Genomic DNA, 16918 nt, shown 5'->3' with positions numbered 1-16918 from the left:
CTTCAACATAAGCAAAGAGTCATTTCAAGTTTTAGTAGTTATTATGAATGGACTAAAAAAAAAACAACTCAAAACAACAAACAAACGGGTGAGAGGGAGTAGAGAATTATTCATAGAATGGGTTGGAAGGGACCTTGAAGATCATCTAGCCCCAACCCCTGAAGATTTTCAACACCAGCTATGTCTATGGAATTACACAAGTTGAACAAGGCCATTTAAGTCAAAATGAATCTGTCAAAACTAAATTCTGGGGTTTTGATCATCCTGCCCGTGGAGGATGATGCAGTAGGTATAATACATATTGATCATAGAGCAGAGCAAGGAAAAAGTAGGGCATGTAATAAATGCAAAAATAAAAGAAGCATTCAGAACATCAGGAAGGCAGGTCACGTAGTTTGTTTCTTAAGAAAGAAACATGCTCATCACAAGCAATCAAAGAAGCTGGCTGTGTATGTCCTGACCCTTGCTATAAATTCATGATTTGCAGGAAAAAACCTCAAACCTTTTCTGTTGCTGATTCAAGAGGATACAAGGAAGCACCTTTTCATGAACATCTTTTTTTCCCCAACTTCATTCATTATCATCATCTTACACACAATATACATAATTATTTTAGTAACAAGATGAAATGAAGTTTAAACATTAAAAGCATTTCTCTGAAGAATAGAACTAATTAAAATTTAAAACATGATTATGCATACTTACTGAGGCCTATGTTTACCAATCTATTATTTACATAGTTCTGCATCTACTTTGATAGGTTTTAAGAGTCAAATACTAAATTCAAATACTTACTGGCTACTTCACTGGATGCAGAGCTTAGGAAGCTTTATTTCATTCCACAAGAACCATTTTTTACTTTTCCAGTTTATCTGGATAAATGTTTCATTTATTCAAACAAGAGCAAACAACAGGAGGTGAATGAACACCCACTTTCCTCTGTCTTTGAATAGTGACTCAGAGCAGAGAAGGATGAGATGGCCAGAAAAACAAGTAAAGCTTAGTAAAAGTTATCTAAAAATAGATTTTTTTAAATCTCTACAAAATATAAATTAGTAGAGAGAGTAAATTAGCAGTGTGCTGTAGTTTTTGTTATTTCATGTTTCAATTTGAAATGATTTTGAAACAAAGGGAATTTGATAAAGTTGCAAATAAAAATAATCTAATGCATGACCATTTAATGTATTTCTAACATGCTAAAAATAAACAATACCTATTTGAGTGGATAAAGGCTCCAAGGTGTATTCAGCAAGGCATAACTTGCAAAGAAATCCTCCTCCTCTCATCCTCTCTAATGCCTCTATCCTATAGGAGTACAGACAGTGACCTGGAAAAAGCAGCTGTTTAAGCCAGCCCTGCTGAACACTGCATTGTCACACCACAGGCTGGGATGGAAAACCTTGTATCTATTTAATCATGAAAGAGATAGGCTAGTTCTTCTTTCCAGTCACATTATGTCATTAGCTTCTATATACCAACTTTAACAATAACTTTGACTTTTTTCTTTTAAACGCACCTCTTATTGGTACAAGTTTCAATTATTTGTTCTAATATTAACTGCAGTCATCTCCTCTACAACAATTTATTGTACTAAAGTATCATGTCAAGAGGAAAGGAGGGAAGATGATGTATTGCACTTCTTCGGACGTTGACTATCATGTCTTAGTGAAGATGAGACAGAGCATGGCCATCAGAAGACGTTTAGAAGACTAAATTCAGGAAAAAGATTTCTTACACCACTGAAAGCACAACTAGCCAAGAGGTTAGTTATTAGTATATATTAGTATAACCTGCCTCTGATACTGCAGCATCCCCACCAAAAAGCCCTTGCACTGAATGTCTAGCTCTATGCTGTTCTCCACAATGCCTCTTTCTTCAATATTCAGGAATAGTAGCTAGGAATAATTCATAGGTACTTTTTTTTTCTCATCAGCATCTGTAAATTGCTCTTCAGACAACCTGTTAATTTACCAACATCAGAAGTGACAATTTGGTACTGCACCAGAGGGATGTTTCTTTTGGCTTCTGTTCTTCAGCATGCCTTCTGCCTGCAGGATCATTAAAAAAAGACTCAAAAAAAAATCTACATTAATAAGGACCACTGTGAACTTATGGTCTCAGAAAATTAGCAAGCAAAACTTTGTAACAGAGAGTGGGAAGCATTATGTGATGCACAGGTGACCTTCAACACTACAGTGTGCAATATTCATCTCAGCAAGTCTGAACAATCTGAAGTCCAATTGAAGAGTCTGAGCTAGCAATCCAGGCCCTTTGCAATCAGCAGAAACAAACAGGCTTGTCTTCACCTTCTGCAGATGACATGGGAATCAAGAGCCTTTTCTTTTATATGAAAAACTCAAATTTAAGATGTTTCTCCATGTTGAGCCCAAAGCACCAAGTGGCAGAAGCAGTCCCAGACTAAATGAAGGTGAAAGCAGAACAGAGCTGACTGCACACATTTTTCTGATGCCAACAACAGATCAAAAACACACAGGAAAGAAGAAGCAACTCAGCCCCCTGCCCTGATTCATCCCTGCTTACCACTCACATGGCATACACACCACCTATGAGCTGCTGCTTAGTTCTCCTGTTACAGACCTCAGGAAGAAAATGCAATTTCCTTCATCTTCTCCCAAAAGCCAACAGCCCAAGGATACTGACTAACTTGGAGTGCACTGTAGATATATCTCTATATATTAGTTGAAACATCAGTCTAGGGCTTGACAATCCTTTTCCAGTAAGTATCTCTTAGTTGAGAATTACTGTTTATAAATTAGGAACATACAGTGGGGAAGGTGGGAATCTTTCAGGAAAATAAAGCTATCCCTAATTGTTTATATTCAGGAATCATCAGTATAGTGCATTACAGGCTGAAAGCATGACATCAAAAACGCTCTTTCTTTTGCAGTAAAATCCATTACACAGAAGCCATCCTTTTCAACAGATATGAAGTAATTCTTCATTATCTGCATAGTCACAGATTATACAGTATTGCACACTTTTGGAATATACTACTTTTGATGTGCACAGTTGTGACCATGAAGAGTATAAACACTATATTTAAAATAGTGGGTGAAGCCACTCTCATGCTAACACAGCATAAACTCTAGGTAATGATTTTCTGTGATTCTGTGGTAAGCGTGACAGAGCACTGGAACAGGCTGCCCAGAGAGACTGTGCTGTCTCCTTCTCTTGAAATATTCAAGATCCACCTGGACACCTACCTGTGTGACTTATTGTAGAGAACCTGCTTTAGCAGGGGGTTGAACTTGATGATCTCTAGAAGTCCCTTTCAATCCCAGCAATTCTATCACTCAGGTCTAAGTTCAAAAAATCACATTTTGCTTTCCCTTGATGCAGTAATGAAAATAGCAAAGCACTGGTACTTCAGTAACACATGCCTTTCAATATCCAGCACAAGGAAATACTACATTAATGTCTTCATTTATCATTAAGGTCTTCTGAAATGTAGTCTTATTAAATATATTCCTTATTTCTAGCTTAGAAAAAACTAGTAACTTCATATTCCAAGCACACTTTAAATGACAGAAGGCTAATAACACATACAGGACATAAAATGTAATGGATAAAAAAAGTTAGGCTGAGTGCAACAATTTGGAGGTACCTGGATCCTGGTACCTCCAAATATAGTTCCATTCATTAAGAATATTATTGTTATTTCTTTTCCAACTCAATGCATTGTACAATTCAGTGAAAAACTTGATCACCGCAGGGACAGTCAGACACTGGCACAGGTGCCAGAGAGGTTATGGAATCCATTTCTTTGGACATACTCAATTCACCTGGACAAGACCCTGAGCAACCTCATCTAATTGGACCTGCTTCAAGTAAGGAGCCGTACCACATAACCACAGGTATCTCTCTCAAGCCAAATTATCCCATGATCCCCTTTATAGATCAGATCTCACCACTCTGATCTAAACCTTATCAAGCATGTAGGAGCAGCGACATGCTCAAAACATAAGCAATTGGAGAAGTACCTCATGTCTCTCTAACACTCCAAAGCAGGACCTCTGCAGGATACATTCCCTCATCTGCATGATCAGGAGACAAGTATATTGTATATGAACATTCAGATGTTTGATCACTGACACTGTGTTTAACTAATTAGTCTGGCTCCCACCATGAGGAAGAAGATTTCTCAAAATTTCTGTTTACTTACTGTTTTTACAGATAGCAGAATAGCCCTGAAAGAAGAGCGTGTCTCACAAGTTCCAGTTTGGGGCTTTGCTCAAGATTGAGAAACACAAGTGCACCCCCACGTGGCTAAAAGTTGCTTTTCTTACTCTAAGCTGAAATATACACAACACAAGCAAAATTCTGACTTTATTCACAGATTTAATTCTTCACCACAACAAAGATTAGACACGGTACTCATGCCAGAAGCAGTATTTTCACAGCTACACAGTATTCTCAGCAGAACCTGTTCAAGTCATCTTCCTTCTACAAGACTACAAACAGCTGAGCTACATGAAACTTCACAGGTACCACGGAAGGGCCAGACAAAAGGCATTGGCAGCCAGATCTGTTAAGACCTCAGGAACAAAATGCTGAACCTACATGTCTGTCTTATCTCTTGACCACCCATACCCAAACTGCAGCTGGTGGGCCACATGAGGCCTGGCCCAGACAGTCTTGTGGCCAGCTTCCTGCCCTGCACCATCACACCAGTGACTTTTCCCCATCCAGGGGCCTGACCCAGCCCTGTGCACACACCCATCACTCGGAACAAACAAATACCAGTGTGCAATTGGCACTGCCTGGGCTGAAACTGGGACACAGGGAGAGGGCAGTGCAGTACTAATTCAAGGATATCGCTCACTCAGTAAAACCCTCAGCCAACAAAGGCATGACATACACTATGATATAAAGCACTCATTAAACCACCAGGACATATTTCTGAATGCACATTAAATATAAAGATATCAAAACTTCTCAACTGTTTGCTCCAGTAAGAATTCTCCCATTAAAATAGAGAACAGATTTGCCAACTCATCATTAAACCTCAAAGCAGTAAATCACTGACTGTTCTGAGAAGGAAGGAACCCACAGGGATTATCAAGTCCAGCTCCTGGCTCCACAATGGGCCACCTACAAATCCAAGCATACATCTGAGAACATAGTCCAAATAATTACTGAACTCTGACAGGTTTGGTTCCATGACCAAAGGGAGCCTGTTCCAGTACCCAGCTACCCCCTCAATGAAGAGCTTCTTCCTAACATCCAATACGACCCTCCCCAGACATAGCTCCATGCCATTCCTCAGGCTCTATCCATGGTCACCAGAAAGAGGAAAGCAGCACCTGCCCCTCTGCTCCCCTCGTGAGGAAGCTGTAGGCCATGACGAGGCCCCCACTCAGTCTCACCTTCTCTGGGCAGAAGAAATGAAGGGATTTCAGCTGCTCCTCATATAGCTCTGCCCTTTAGACCCTTCACCATCCTCACCACCCTCCTTTGGAAGCTAACAGTTTTATGTCTGTCTCATATTGTAGCCCCAAAACTTAACCCAGTGCTCAACGTGAGGCTGCACCAGTACAGAACAATCCCTTCCCTTGACTGAGTAGCATAACACTAACTAAATACTTCAGATTTAAATTAGTTAGAATTATAGTGTTTCCTTCTCCTACAAACTTCAACTTTTTAAGCATTTGAACCACCAAGTACTTTTTTTTTTTTAAACAACTTAAAAAAAACAACCCACACAGAAATGAGTAAAAGGTACACATTGAGTTACTTATTTCCGTTTAATTTTAACCCACTTTAAATGGATTGTTTCAAAATGCTTAATCATATCTGGGATCACAGGCAGCCATTTCTAACTCTGCTACTGTAAATAAAGAACTGCTGAATACTAGTAAAAAGACAACAGGAAGATAGGCACAAAAAGGACAGGACTGTTTAAAGTTTACATTCCATTGGTTAGTGTTGCAAGCCAGTGAAAATTATTACAAGCAAAGACAAACAACAAAATAGAAGTTTGATACCAACTCCAGAAAACATGCTTTGAAAACAACAACAAAAAAGGTGCCTTGCAAAATACTGCTATCCAACCAATACATTTTGGCACTAAATCTGAAAGGAGAGATCAAGATGAATAAAATCTAAATTAGAAGAGAGCCTATTTAATCTTCAGATGGCTGGTCTTTTGCTTTCAAGAAAGTACTCAGATTATAAACAGACTAATGGTTATTCTGAATTCCTCAGAATGAGATCCAGATTCCTTAACTGTCTGTTAATAAGTCCAGAAATAGAGAGTATATAAATCACCACAATGATGTAGGGGTGAAAAAATCAGATGTTGTAGGAAATTTCTCATCTAGCATTCTGAACAATGCTGAAAGATACTCCTGTAGTTTTCCTAGTTCCTCAAGGAGTTAGGGCTGAAAGAGAAGAAATACATTCCTGAAGACATGGATCCCTGTATCAGTTTTGCTTGATAATTTGGAGAAGAAAGATAAGTGTAGAAACGCACAATGGAATGAATTAAACTGGTCATCAAAAACTGATTTATGAAATAGAGCTGAAAGCATCTTTTCCTCTATGAAAGTTAGAGGCAAGGAAAGGAAAATTAAAATAAAACCACACACCAGGCTTTAATACATCACAAAAACATAAGCGTTTGCCATAGAAATGATCATACAATCATTTCTAATAACGGTCACAAAAAAAAGTAGCAAAGCACAAAATATGCAGTTGGAATGATGACTTCATGCAAAGTGGGTTTGTACAGTACATACCCAGGTAAGATCTCTTGGGAGGTGCTTTAATTTCTTCATCCTTACTATCAGCAGCTACATTAAAAGTTGAGAGAGGAAAAAAAGAAAGGAAAGACAAAATAGATTTGTATGATTATATGAAGCAACAGTCTTTTAGTTCAAATTTAAACAGTCAGTAAATTTTGCTTATATAAAAGCCAAAACAAAACTGGACAAGTTTTAGTCTCCATGCTTTCTGTAAAGTTCTCTCACTCAGTGATATTAAGATAAGGTTGAAGAACAGGAAGGCCCAAAAGAGTCTCTATGCACAACTCAACAGCAATTCACCTAGGGAGAGAAACAGTCAACTCTTACTTTATCTGTTTTTCGTTATCAGAGAAAAGTTGTTGTTACCCCAGTAACATCGAGTATATAAATACACATTGAACTAGTCAAGACAGTATCAGTTGCATTACTTCCTGTGGATAATGCTCTAATTTCATAAAGTCTCAGCTTAAGCTAATCACGTTAAGGATGGAGTAGACCCCTACTGCAGTCATTCTCCATATTAAAATGTTATCACTCTCCTTAATTCCCCCAGTGGAAAACGATGTATTGTGCAAGAGGGATTCTCTGTGATAATATCAACTCCTGAGAGATCCAAGATACAATTATAAGATACAACTTATAAAGCAGTTTAGGACAACAAGCTGCTGGAAGGAAGGCAAAACTGGATAAGTGAACAGAAAAAAAAAAATCTTAATGTCACACCAGAAGATCTCAAGTTCCACTTGAGCCTTGGCTTCATTTTGAAAAGATGTTGAAAAGCCTGTTTTTAATAAAAGCTGTTTGCTGGTTTTCAGCACATGGTGCTGAATATCTATCACAACACCTTGGACATTACTGGAATTGAATGTTTGTTAGAGAAAGAACAAACTAAGCAAGTTTGGGGAAGAAAAGGAAGACTCTTGGTTGGATGTCACTCAAAGTCTCTGTGAATTCTCTGTCCTGGCCTGCCAACGCTTTTGAGAGTGACTAGGTGCTTTTAGCAGTCTGTACTTGTGAGCACTCTGCCTCCTGAAAAAGTCTTGGTTCCAGTGTCAAAAGACACAGATTTTGTTTTTCAATATGACCGTAGCATGGTAGCACCATCATGCCCCAGAAATAATACAGAATTTTGAACAAGAACAATTTTAACAAAAGAAACCACCACTGAACCTTGAATCTTTCTGTACTGGGTCAACAACACTGCATCAATGTGGATGCACCAACACTAATATAATATGGGCAATGAATAAAGAGAGCTGTTATCACAATGACAGTGCCTGGAAATCTACATGTACAACATTCCAGTTGGAATTTAAATGGTGTTGAATAAAGGATAAAAGAGAATGAGATATTATTCATGCTTACTTCACAGTAACATTAGCTTTCATTGCATTCTTATACATTACATTCTTATACAGAAGAGAATGCTGTCCTTCCACCGGGATGATTTAAAGATTTTGTTGTTCTTCTCTTGGTGTACATTGTGTGTTCCCCCCCCCCCCCCCCCCACTAAACCAGAACAACTGAAAAAAGACTACACAGTCAAGTTTAACAAGTAATAGAACAGCTGCACAAATAAAGAGGTACTGATTGAAGAGAGAGCAAGTCATGTAACTGAAGGATACATTTATGCAACCACAACAAAAAAAACAGAAGGCAGCAGCAGAACAAGATGGGCGCTGACACTTATAACTTGCCTCCTGCTTTGCAAGACTAGAAGTGAGAAAAGAGAATCTTGTCTCTAAGAAGTAGGTAGGTCACTCTGAAAGTAATGCCTCCTATTTATTTCCATGGAAACACAACAGATGCAAACAGCACAGTAACACTAGATGATAGAGCAGATTCTCAGCTACAAAACAATATTTTTCAGTCACTATTAGCTATGCGTTTTTGCCAGCAACATACAAGAACCTGCTTTCAGTGCTCAAAAATCTGCAACAGCAAAGGTGACCTATTGCTGTTGTTACCACTGCTGAAATACACCTCTCACCACCTCACTGTGCTTCTATCTATCGTTTGGTTTCCAGAAATGTTCAGCAATCTCAGATGAGCATCAGTAGGTGCTGAATAGCATCAATCTTCTCAACACTGAGGAATTCATTTCTATACCTCTACTTCACACACACTTCCACACCAGACATTTTGTCAGACTGCCCTGCTGCTGCCATTAATCACGCAGCAAAACAGCATAATGAAATATTGGCAGTACTGTACATGTATTGCCATACCACCAATGTCCAGTTCTGACATTGGTGGGCCAAGAAGATAAAACAGGAGGCATTACTTTCAGAGCAGCCTTCTTCACTGAGAGAACACAATAGCTGACAGGAGTTTTCCTAAAGAGCTCTTCATAAAGAAGTTAAAAGAAATAATCAAGCAGTTCTAGAAAAGAGTCCACAGGAGACTGTATTTTTCATGCTGTGTGAGTCTGTAAATTAACAGCTTTATGTCTACATTCTGAAATAGAACTGAAACATTTTAAAACAGTGATAACACAAATCAGGCTAGAAAATACAGAACAAGCTTGTCAGGATTAAAGGAGCCTGCTCCTTAACACTTCAGAAAGAGCGTGCTTAAAATGTCTTGAACTAGCCATTACAAAGTGAGAAAAATGGAAAAATATGGAGAAGTCCCACATAAATCAAGATCAATATAAACACACGCTAACATGACTAGGGAAGAAATATAGCATTTAGTAGTAATGCAAGAAAGGGAAAAAAACTTCATTTTCTAAATGTTTTGGATTACTTAATAGAAACATTGAGGTAGAGGACAGAAACAAACAAGAAAAAGATTTAAATTCCAGATCAGTCACATGAAGAATGATACTATCACAGAGATACTGTGCACCCTCCACTCAGGATTCTGTAATGTTCATGACAAACACCAACTTCAAGCATAGCTTCTCACTGACCTGACAAACTATGAGGAAAGAAAGTAAGAACACAGATTTATCAGCTTGTCTGAACCACCATAAAACTAACAAGATAAGATGAGGAGTAGGATTAGAATCACAGATCTCACTCCTACCTACACTGGGTTTGAAATATAAACCCAACTTTCTGCCCTCCTTGAAAGAAATTTCGTGTTGTTGAAACCAGTCAAATATTTGCTTTGAGACATCACATTATAGCTGGCAGAGTCAAAGTCCTCACTGTGCCTGTTTTGCATAGCCTGATGATTCTCGAGATAATTTTTCCATCCAAACCAATTACACTTAAGAAAACAATTTTAGCTGGTCTCAAAGGATGCAAGCATTCTAAAGACTAACAATTAAGGTCCACAAGTAGGCAAAAAGCTGTCTCTTTAGCTAACTACATTTAACAAGCTGAGTTTCAGGAAGGATCAAATGACACAACACAACCTTGAAGAGTCCCTATTACCTGGTAAGGGAAAGACTAATTACCCTCTGGAAGACTGTATGTCTTTCAGGGAGAGTTGTTTGAAGAGAGCTATATGCAAAACTGAATAGCCTCCCTTTATGTCCAAAGGTTATTGATGGCAACTGCAAGAGTGTGTGTAAAAAGGCAAACAGAGAAACCTTTCAGCAAGTTTAAGAAATGCTAGCTTTGAGAGGCAGAAAGCATATGTCTCTCTTCTAAATGCTCTCTGGATTTTAAATTCTAACTGCTGCTAAATCTGGACTGAAAAAAGTTAAGTCATTCATTCTGCTAGCAGACATGGCAGTTGGTGTTCAAGAACTGCATTACAGGCCCTGTTCCACACGAATTCACTTACCTTAACAATTTCACACTATATTCCATAGTAAGCAGGAATGGAAGTAGTTTCCTCAGCTGCTAGATAAATTACTCTACTGCACAGCCAGTATCTACTGCAGTCTAATGAAGGCTGTGGATATCTGGAGCTCAATCAGACCCTCAGTTATTGGGGAATAAGGAAAGAGAATAGATGGAGAGAATAAGCTATATACTCATAATTGCAAAACAACTAACAAAAAATGATAATATTAATTATGACCTTGTTTGTAATAAGCTGTGATACAAAATTCCAGAAGTCAAATACAAAATACTGTTCTGCTGTTTACCTTTCTTCTGTAAGAAACAAAAACTACTGATGTTTCTTATCTGGGGGAAAAAAAAAGTAAAGGCTTTCTACTAAGCAAGAATATTATATAAAGAATACAATGAGATAAAAAAGTAACAATTCCCATGAATTCCACAATAAAAAAAAAAAACAAGGAAATGGTGTACAAAAGGACAATTTTCTATCTATGATATGACAGCAACTCCTGCTTTGATCACAGAATGGCTTGGGTTAGAAGGGATCTCAAGAACTGTGAAGTTCCAACCCCCCTGCCACAGGCAGCACTACCAACCTCCAAATCTAATACTAGACCAGCCTGCCCGAGGCCCCATTAAACCCAATCTTGAACACCTCCAGGGACGGAGCATTCACAACCTCTCTGGGCAAAACTTCCCCTGACATCCAATCTAAACCACCCCTCCTTGAACTTATGATCATTCCCCCTTGTCCTATCACTGCCTACTCTAGTAAAAAGTCGATTCCCCCCCTTTTTATAATCCCCTTTTAAATACTGAAAAGGTACAATGAGGTCTCCTTGCAGCCTTCTCTTCTCCAGGCTGAACAAGCCCAGCTCCCTCAGCCTGTCCTCATAGAGGAGGTACTCCAGCCCTCTGATCATGTTTATGGCTCTGCTCTGGACCCTCTCCAACAGCTCCACATCGTTCCTGTACTGGGAGCCCCGGATCTGGATGCAGTACTCCAGGTGAGGCCTCGCAAGGGCAGAGCTGAAAGGAACAATCACACCCCTGTCCCTGCTGGCCACCCCTCTTTTGATGAGCCCAGGATACCATTGGCCTTCTGAGCAGCAAGAATACACTGCTGGCTCATGTTCAGTTTTTCACCCACCAGGATCCCTAGGCCCTTTTCCACTGGGAGAAGTTCTCCTTGAGACTAACCCTACCTGTATACATATCTGGGCTTCCTCTGACCTAAGTGCAAAATCTTGCACTTTGCTATGTTGAACCTCACTAGAATCACAAGGGCCCACCTTTCAAGTCTGCCAAGATCCCTCTGAACGGCCTCCCTTCCTTCCATCGTGTCAACTGCACCACTCAGTTTGGTATCACTGGCAAACTTGCAGAGGGTGCACTCAAGACCATCATGGATGTCACTGATGAAAATTTTGAAGAGCACCGGTATCAAGACAGACCTCTGGGGGACACCACTTGTCACCAGCCTCCACCTGGACACAGAGCCACTCACCACAACCCTCTGTCTACGGCCTTCCAACCAATTCCTTATCCAACAAATAGTCCACGTCTCAAATCCATCTCTCTCCAATTTAGAGATATGGATGTGAGGGGGAAGCTATGTCAAAGTCCTTACACAAGTCCAGATAGATGACACTGGTTGCCTTCCTTTTGTCCACTGACATCATCACTCCATCATAGAAAGCCACCAGATTGGTCAGACATGACCTTCCCTTAGTAAAGCCATGCTGGCTGTCTCATCACCTGTTCATCTGTCATGTGCCTTAACATGTCTTCTAGGAGGATCTGTTCCATGATCTTCCCAGGCACAGAGGTGAGGCTCACTGGCTTGTAGTTCCCCAGGTCCTCCTTCCTCCCTTTCTGTAAATTGGAGTCCCTGGGGACTATGCCTGACAGCCATGACTTTTCAAATATGACAGAGAACAGCTCAGCAACCACATCAACCAGCTCCTTCCAGACTCTGGGACACATATCATCTGGCCCCATAGACTTGTATACATTCAATCTCATGAGGAGGTCTCAGACTTGCTCCACCTTTTCAGCTGGGGGGGAAAATCACTCCCCCAGCTCCCACCTAGAGGCTCAGGGATGTGAGCTTCACGGACACGAGAAATAAAAGAATTCTGGCTGCCAGTGAAGACCAAGACAAAGACCTCATTTAGTACTTTGGCCTTCCCCATATCTGCTGTAGTCAGTTCTCCTTTCTCATTTATCAAAGGAGGAATGCTCTCTTTTACCTGCCTCTTCTGTCCAATGTACCTCAAGAATCCTTGTTGTTTTTAACATTCCTTGCCAAGTTCAGTTCCATCTGTGCCTTGGCTTTTCTAATCCCCTCTCTGCAGGTCCAGACAGCATCTCTGTATTCTTCCCAGGTTACATGCTCTTGTATCCACAGCCAGTACCATCCTTCCTTTTCCTCCAGTCTGACCAGCAGGTCCTTGCCAAGCCATGACACTTGATGGCCAGTAATTTAATATGCAGAAAATAAATTCTGTGCAGAAGCAAGTGTTAGTAACTGCCAAATAAGATCTCAGGTAACAGCATACAATCAGGATCTAATCTATTAACTTGACAGGAAGTACAGTTCAAAAAATAGTTTATTACACAGAACAGGATCTTAAAAAATAAAAAAAGATATCCAAGGCTAGCAAAACAATATGATATTCAGCTCTATATCCTAGGGCATTATATGAAATGTTAATCAGAACTTCAGTTTCCAGACTAAACCAAGACCCACTTAAAATAAAATTGCAGCTGTAAGTACTCATCTGGAAGAGAGGGATTTCAAAAACAAAGTTAGTAAAACACTGATTTATCAAGAAAGGAGGCTAGGTTGCAGTTCAGGCAGAACTTTCATTCAAAACACAGTGCAATTTGTTTTCCAAAAGACTCACTCTGTGACAGCTAGTCCCTCTCACTAACCTGAAAAAGAACGGCGTTTTATGTTCAGGTCGTTGGACACACGTACTTCAGTGCACAGTTTCAGCATCAGTAACATAGTAATGATCATGATAATGCTTTGCCACAGAAGAGGGGATTCAAAGCGCCTTCCAAACCTAAAAAACAGAAAGCAAAATATATAAAACATCTCAAAAATAACAATTGTTGCATTCAATTACTTTCATTCTTTCATCCTAAGTACCTGAAAAAAGGAAAGCCTTAGCTACCCCTTACATAACAGCTATGATAGGCTGATAAAGTCACTAGTTAAATCTAGATGCACACGTAGTGCAGTTACAATCCCCCTGTTGAGTAAGATGATTATTAGATAAAACATCCCTGTGGACAGGCCCCAGAAACCCTGAAACCAAGATCTTAACTGTTTTTGAAGATAGCAGCAAAATTATTATTTTGAAACAAGCCGGCTCAGTGAGTAGTTGAACCAATAGTAGGAGATCAGAGAGTTATGCTATGCTTTACACCAGTTATTTGCTCTCTCCATATATACTCTATAGCGCTCACGAAGACACCTGTGCAAACCTTACCTTTTTTGCTGTTGTTTTTTTTTTTTTTTTTTTTTAAATTAAAGTGAGGTCATGAAAACAATTTTATAGGATTACTATAGATCTTCTGAAAGAAAAAGACAAAGATAAGGTTTATATCTTGTCTGCTTCTAGATAAGAGTGGAAAGACCAGGTCAACAGAACATATCAAACAGGTCATCAGTTTGTTTCTAGTGTGCATCAAGGCTTGAGGAAGAAGGAAGTCTCGAAAGAAACTAGAACCAAACATGCACGCTTGCCCTCTCTTCCTCCCCCCCAAGCAAAAAATTTCTCTTTAGTCTCAGATAATGTACAGCGGAGACTATTGAGCACTCCTACAAATACTGCAGAAAAAGAAACTTGGATTGTGGCCAATCTGCTTAAGGGCTTTCTCTTATGTGATTGCAACTGGTTCTACCACATGAAAATGAGATTTTCAAGAGAAGAATGGTGACCTTTTGAACTCCTCTTTCCACATTACTTGATGGATTTTTAGCCACCTCCACCAGGACTCACTAGAATGGGTTAAAAGCAACAGGTGGAAGCTTTTCTTGAAGAGTCCTTGAAGGATATCAGATTTACAATGGGAAACCTGCAGACACATCACAGTGGACAGCTTCTCTTGGCTCAGTTATTACTGTACTTTTGCCTTGAAGACAAAGATGCTGAGGATAACATGTGGCAAAAATACACATCTGCCCTCCCCAGCTCCTTCAGGCTGTGCCACACAGCTCACTAGCCTTCTTGATTCCCTTAGCACCAATGCTAAGGCCTTTCTCCATGATTCCCTCACAGCACCAATGCTAAGGCCTTTCTCTATGCACACCATGCTATAAGAGACTTCAACTGCACTGCCACCTGAAGCTATGTTCAAGGCTTACCTCAAGACAGTTCCTGTTTTACAGAACTCTGGCAAAATCTAACTTATTACGCTATTTCAGTGATAAAGCTGCTAGTAAAAAACTAACTAGGTTTGTCATCATATTCTCTTACACAATTTCCACTACCACCATTTCACCAGGGATATTCTTTCTTGTTAAGAGTCAGCTAATTAGGGACAAAAGAGATCAGAAAGCCTCACCCATCTTCCACAAAAAACCACGTGCAGAGCACAAGCAGCCCGCACCAAAGAAAACTACCAACATTATTTCTTGTCAAATGGTACCCAGCTAAGGGAAACTGTGATGCCTTGTGCCTCCACACTGCTCACTGTCAAGCACTGCCATTAGCTATAGGAAGAGTAAGAGGCACACATTACAGAATTCTTGAATGGCCCAGGTTGGAAGGGACCTTAAAGAACATCTAGTTCCAACCCCACTAATTTGGCAAGGTTTCCACTGACTAGATCAGGGCCAGGGCCCCATGCAGCCTGCTCCTAAAAACCTTAAGGGCTGGGGCATTTACAACTTCTCTGAACAGCCAGTACTCTACCACTCTCAGAGTAAAACACTTCCTCCTAACATTAAACTTCATTTAGCCTCTTTTAGCTTAAAACCATCTCCCTTTCTCCTACCACCATCGCCCCGCATAAAAGCTGGTCTCCTCCTGATTATAAGTTCTCTTTTAAGTACAGGAAGACTGCACTAGGTCTTTTTGTTTTGTTTTGTTTTTGTTTTTTTAAATCTTCTTCAGGCTGAATAAGCCCAGCTCTCTTGGTCTGTCATCATAGGAGAGATGCTTCAGGCAACAGCTCCATGTTTTTCTTGTGTTGGGATCCCTGGACCTGGATACATTACTGCAGGTGAGGCTTCACAAGGGCAGAGTAAAAACAATCACTTTCCTCACCATCTTGGCAACCCTTCTTTTAATGCAGCCCAGGATACAGTTCTGGGCTGTGAGCACATACCGCTGGCTTATGTCCAGCTTTTTGTCCATCAGGACCCTCAAATCCTTCTCCACAGGGCAATATGAGTTCGATTGTCTTGACCCAAGTGCAACAACTTCCACTTGGGCTTGTTAAACCTCACTAGGCCCACTTTTCAAGGATGCCCAGGTCCCTTTGGATGGCATCCCTTTCATTGTACTGACTGCACACTCAGCTTAGTATCATCTCTATGCATGCTGAGCACGCACACTCAATCCCACTATTCAGGTCACTGATAAAAATGTTGATGAGCCCCAGTCTCCCTGGGAAACACCACTCATGAGCAAGCAGCCTCTACATTAAGCCTTTGACCACAGCGCTCTGGCCACAATAATCTGGCTAGTTCTTTATCCACCTAATAACCCAGCCTTGAAATCCATCTCTTTTAAGTTCAGAGATAAGGACGTGGTGTGGGACTACGTCAGAGGCCTTCGAGAAACTCAGGCAGATGACCTTTTTTCATCCACTGATGCCAACACTCTACCATAGAAGGCTACCAGACTGGTCAGGCATGATCTGCTCTTAGTGAAGCCATGCTGGCCATCTGAGATTGCCAGCTCATCTTGCCTGTGCCTTAACATAACCTCCGTGAGGACCCATTCTATGAATGACCTTCTCAGGCACAGATGTGAGGCTCACCATTTGTAGTTCCCTAAGTCTTCCTTTCCACTCTTCTTAAAAATAGGAGACGTTTCTCTTTTATCCCCATCCCCCACTCCAGCAGGGACCTCACTGGACAGCCATGCCTTTGCAAATATGATCAAGTGTCCTGGCAATCACATCAACCAGTTCCTTCAGGAGCCACATTCCCCACACATTTGTACCTGCTCAGTCTAATTGGATGGTCTCCTACTTGTTCCTCACTTACAGCGGGACGGATTTTGCTTCCACAGCCTCAGCCAAGATGTTCAGAGACTTGAGAGGTGTGGGAAGACCGAGGCAAAGAACTTGTTCAGTACCTCAACCTTCTGTGTCCGTTGTTGACGTTTTTCCCCTCTCATATATCAGAGGAGTTGTGCTCTCCTCAGCCCTCTGATCAACATAGGTGTGGAA

At 40.4% G+C, this 16918-nt stretch overlaps 1 protein-coding gene across 2 annotated transcripts in view; it reads right to left on the bottom strand.

The window, feature by feature from the left end:
• Positions 1 to 16918, bottom strand: part of SLC66A2 (solute carrier family 66 member 2) — a 58733-nt gene that overhangs the window by 31249 nt on the left and 10566 nt on the right. Inside the window, exons 2-3 of one of the 2 annotated variants that reach the window (XM_031608324.2) lie at positions 13442 to 13575; positions 6759 to 6812 (exon numbers count right to left, since the gene is read on the bottom strand). In XM_031608324.2, the coding sequence (XP_031464184.1) occupies positions 6759 to 6812; positions 13442 to 13575 (188 nt within the window). The remainder of the gene's footprint in view (positions 1 to 6758; positions 6813 to 13441; positions 13576 to 16918) is intronic. The other variant, XM_031608325.2, reaches the window with a different exon arrangement.

This window comes from Phasianus colchicus, chromosome 3 (assembly GCF_987193195.1).
Source record: "Phasianus colchicus chromosome 3, bPhaCol1.hap1.1, whole genome shotgun sequence".
NCBI classification, from domain to species: Eukaryota; Metazoa; Chordata; class Aves; order Galliformes; family Phasianidae; genus Phasianus; species Phasianus colchicus.
This window is presented reverse-complemented; position numbering and strand designations above follow the sequence as displayed.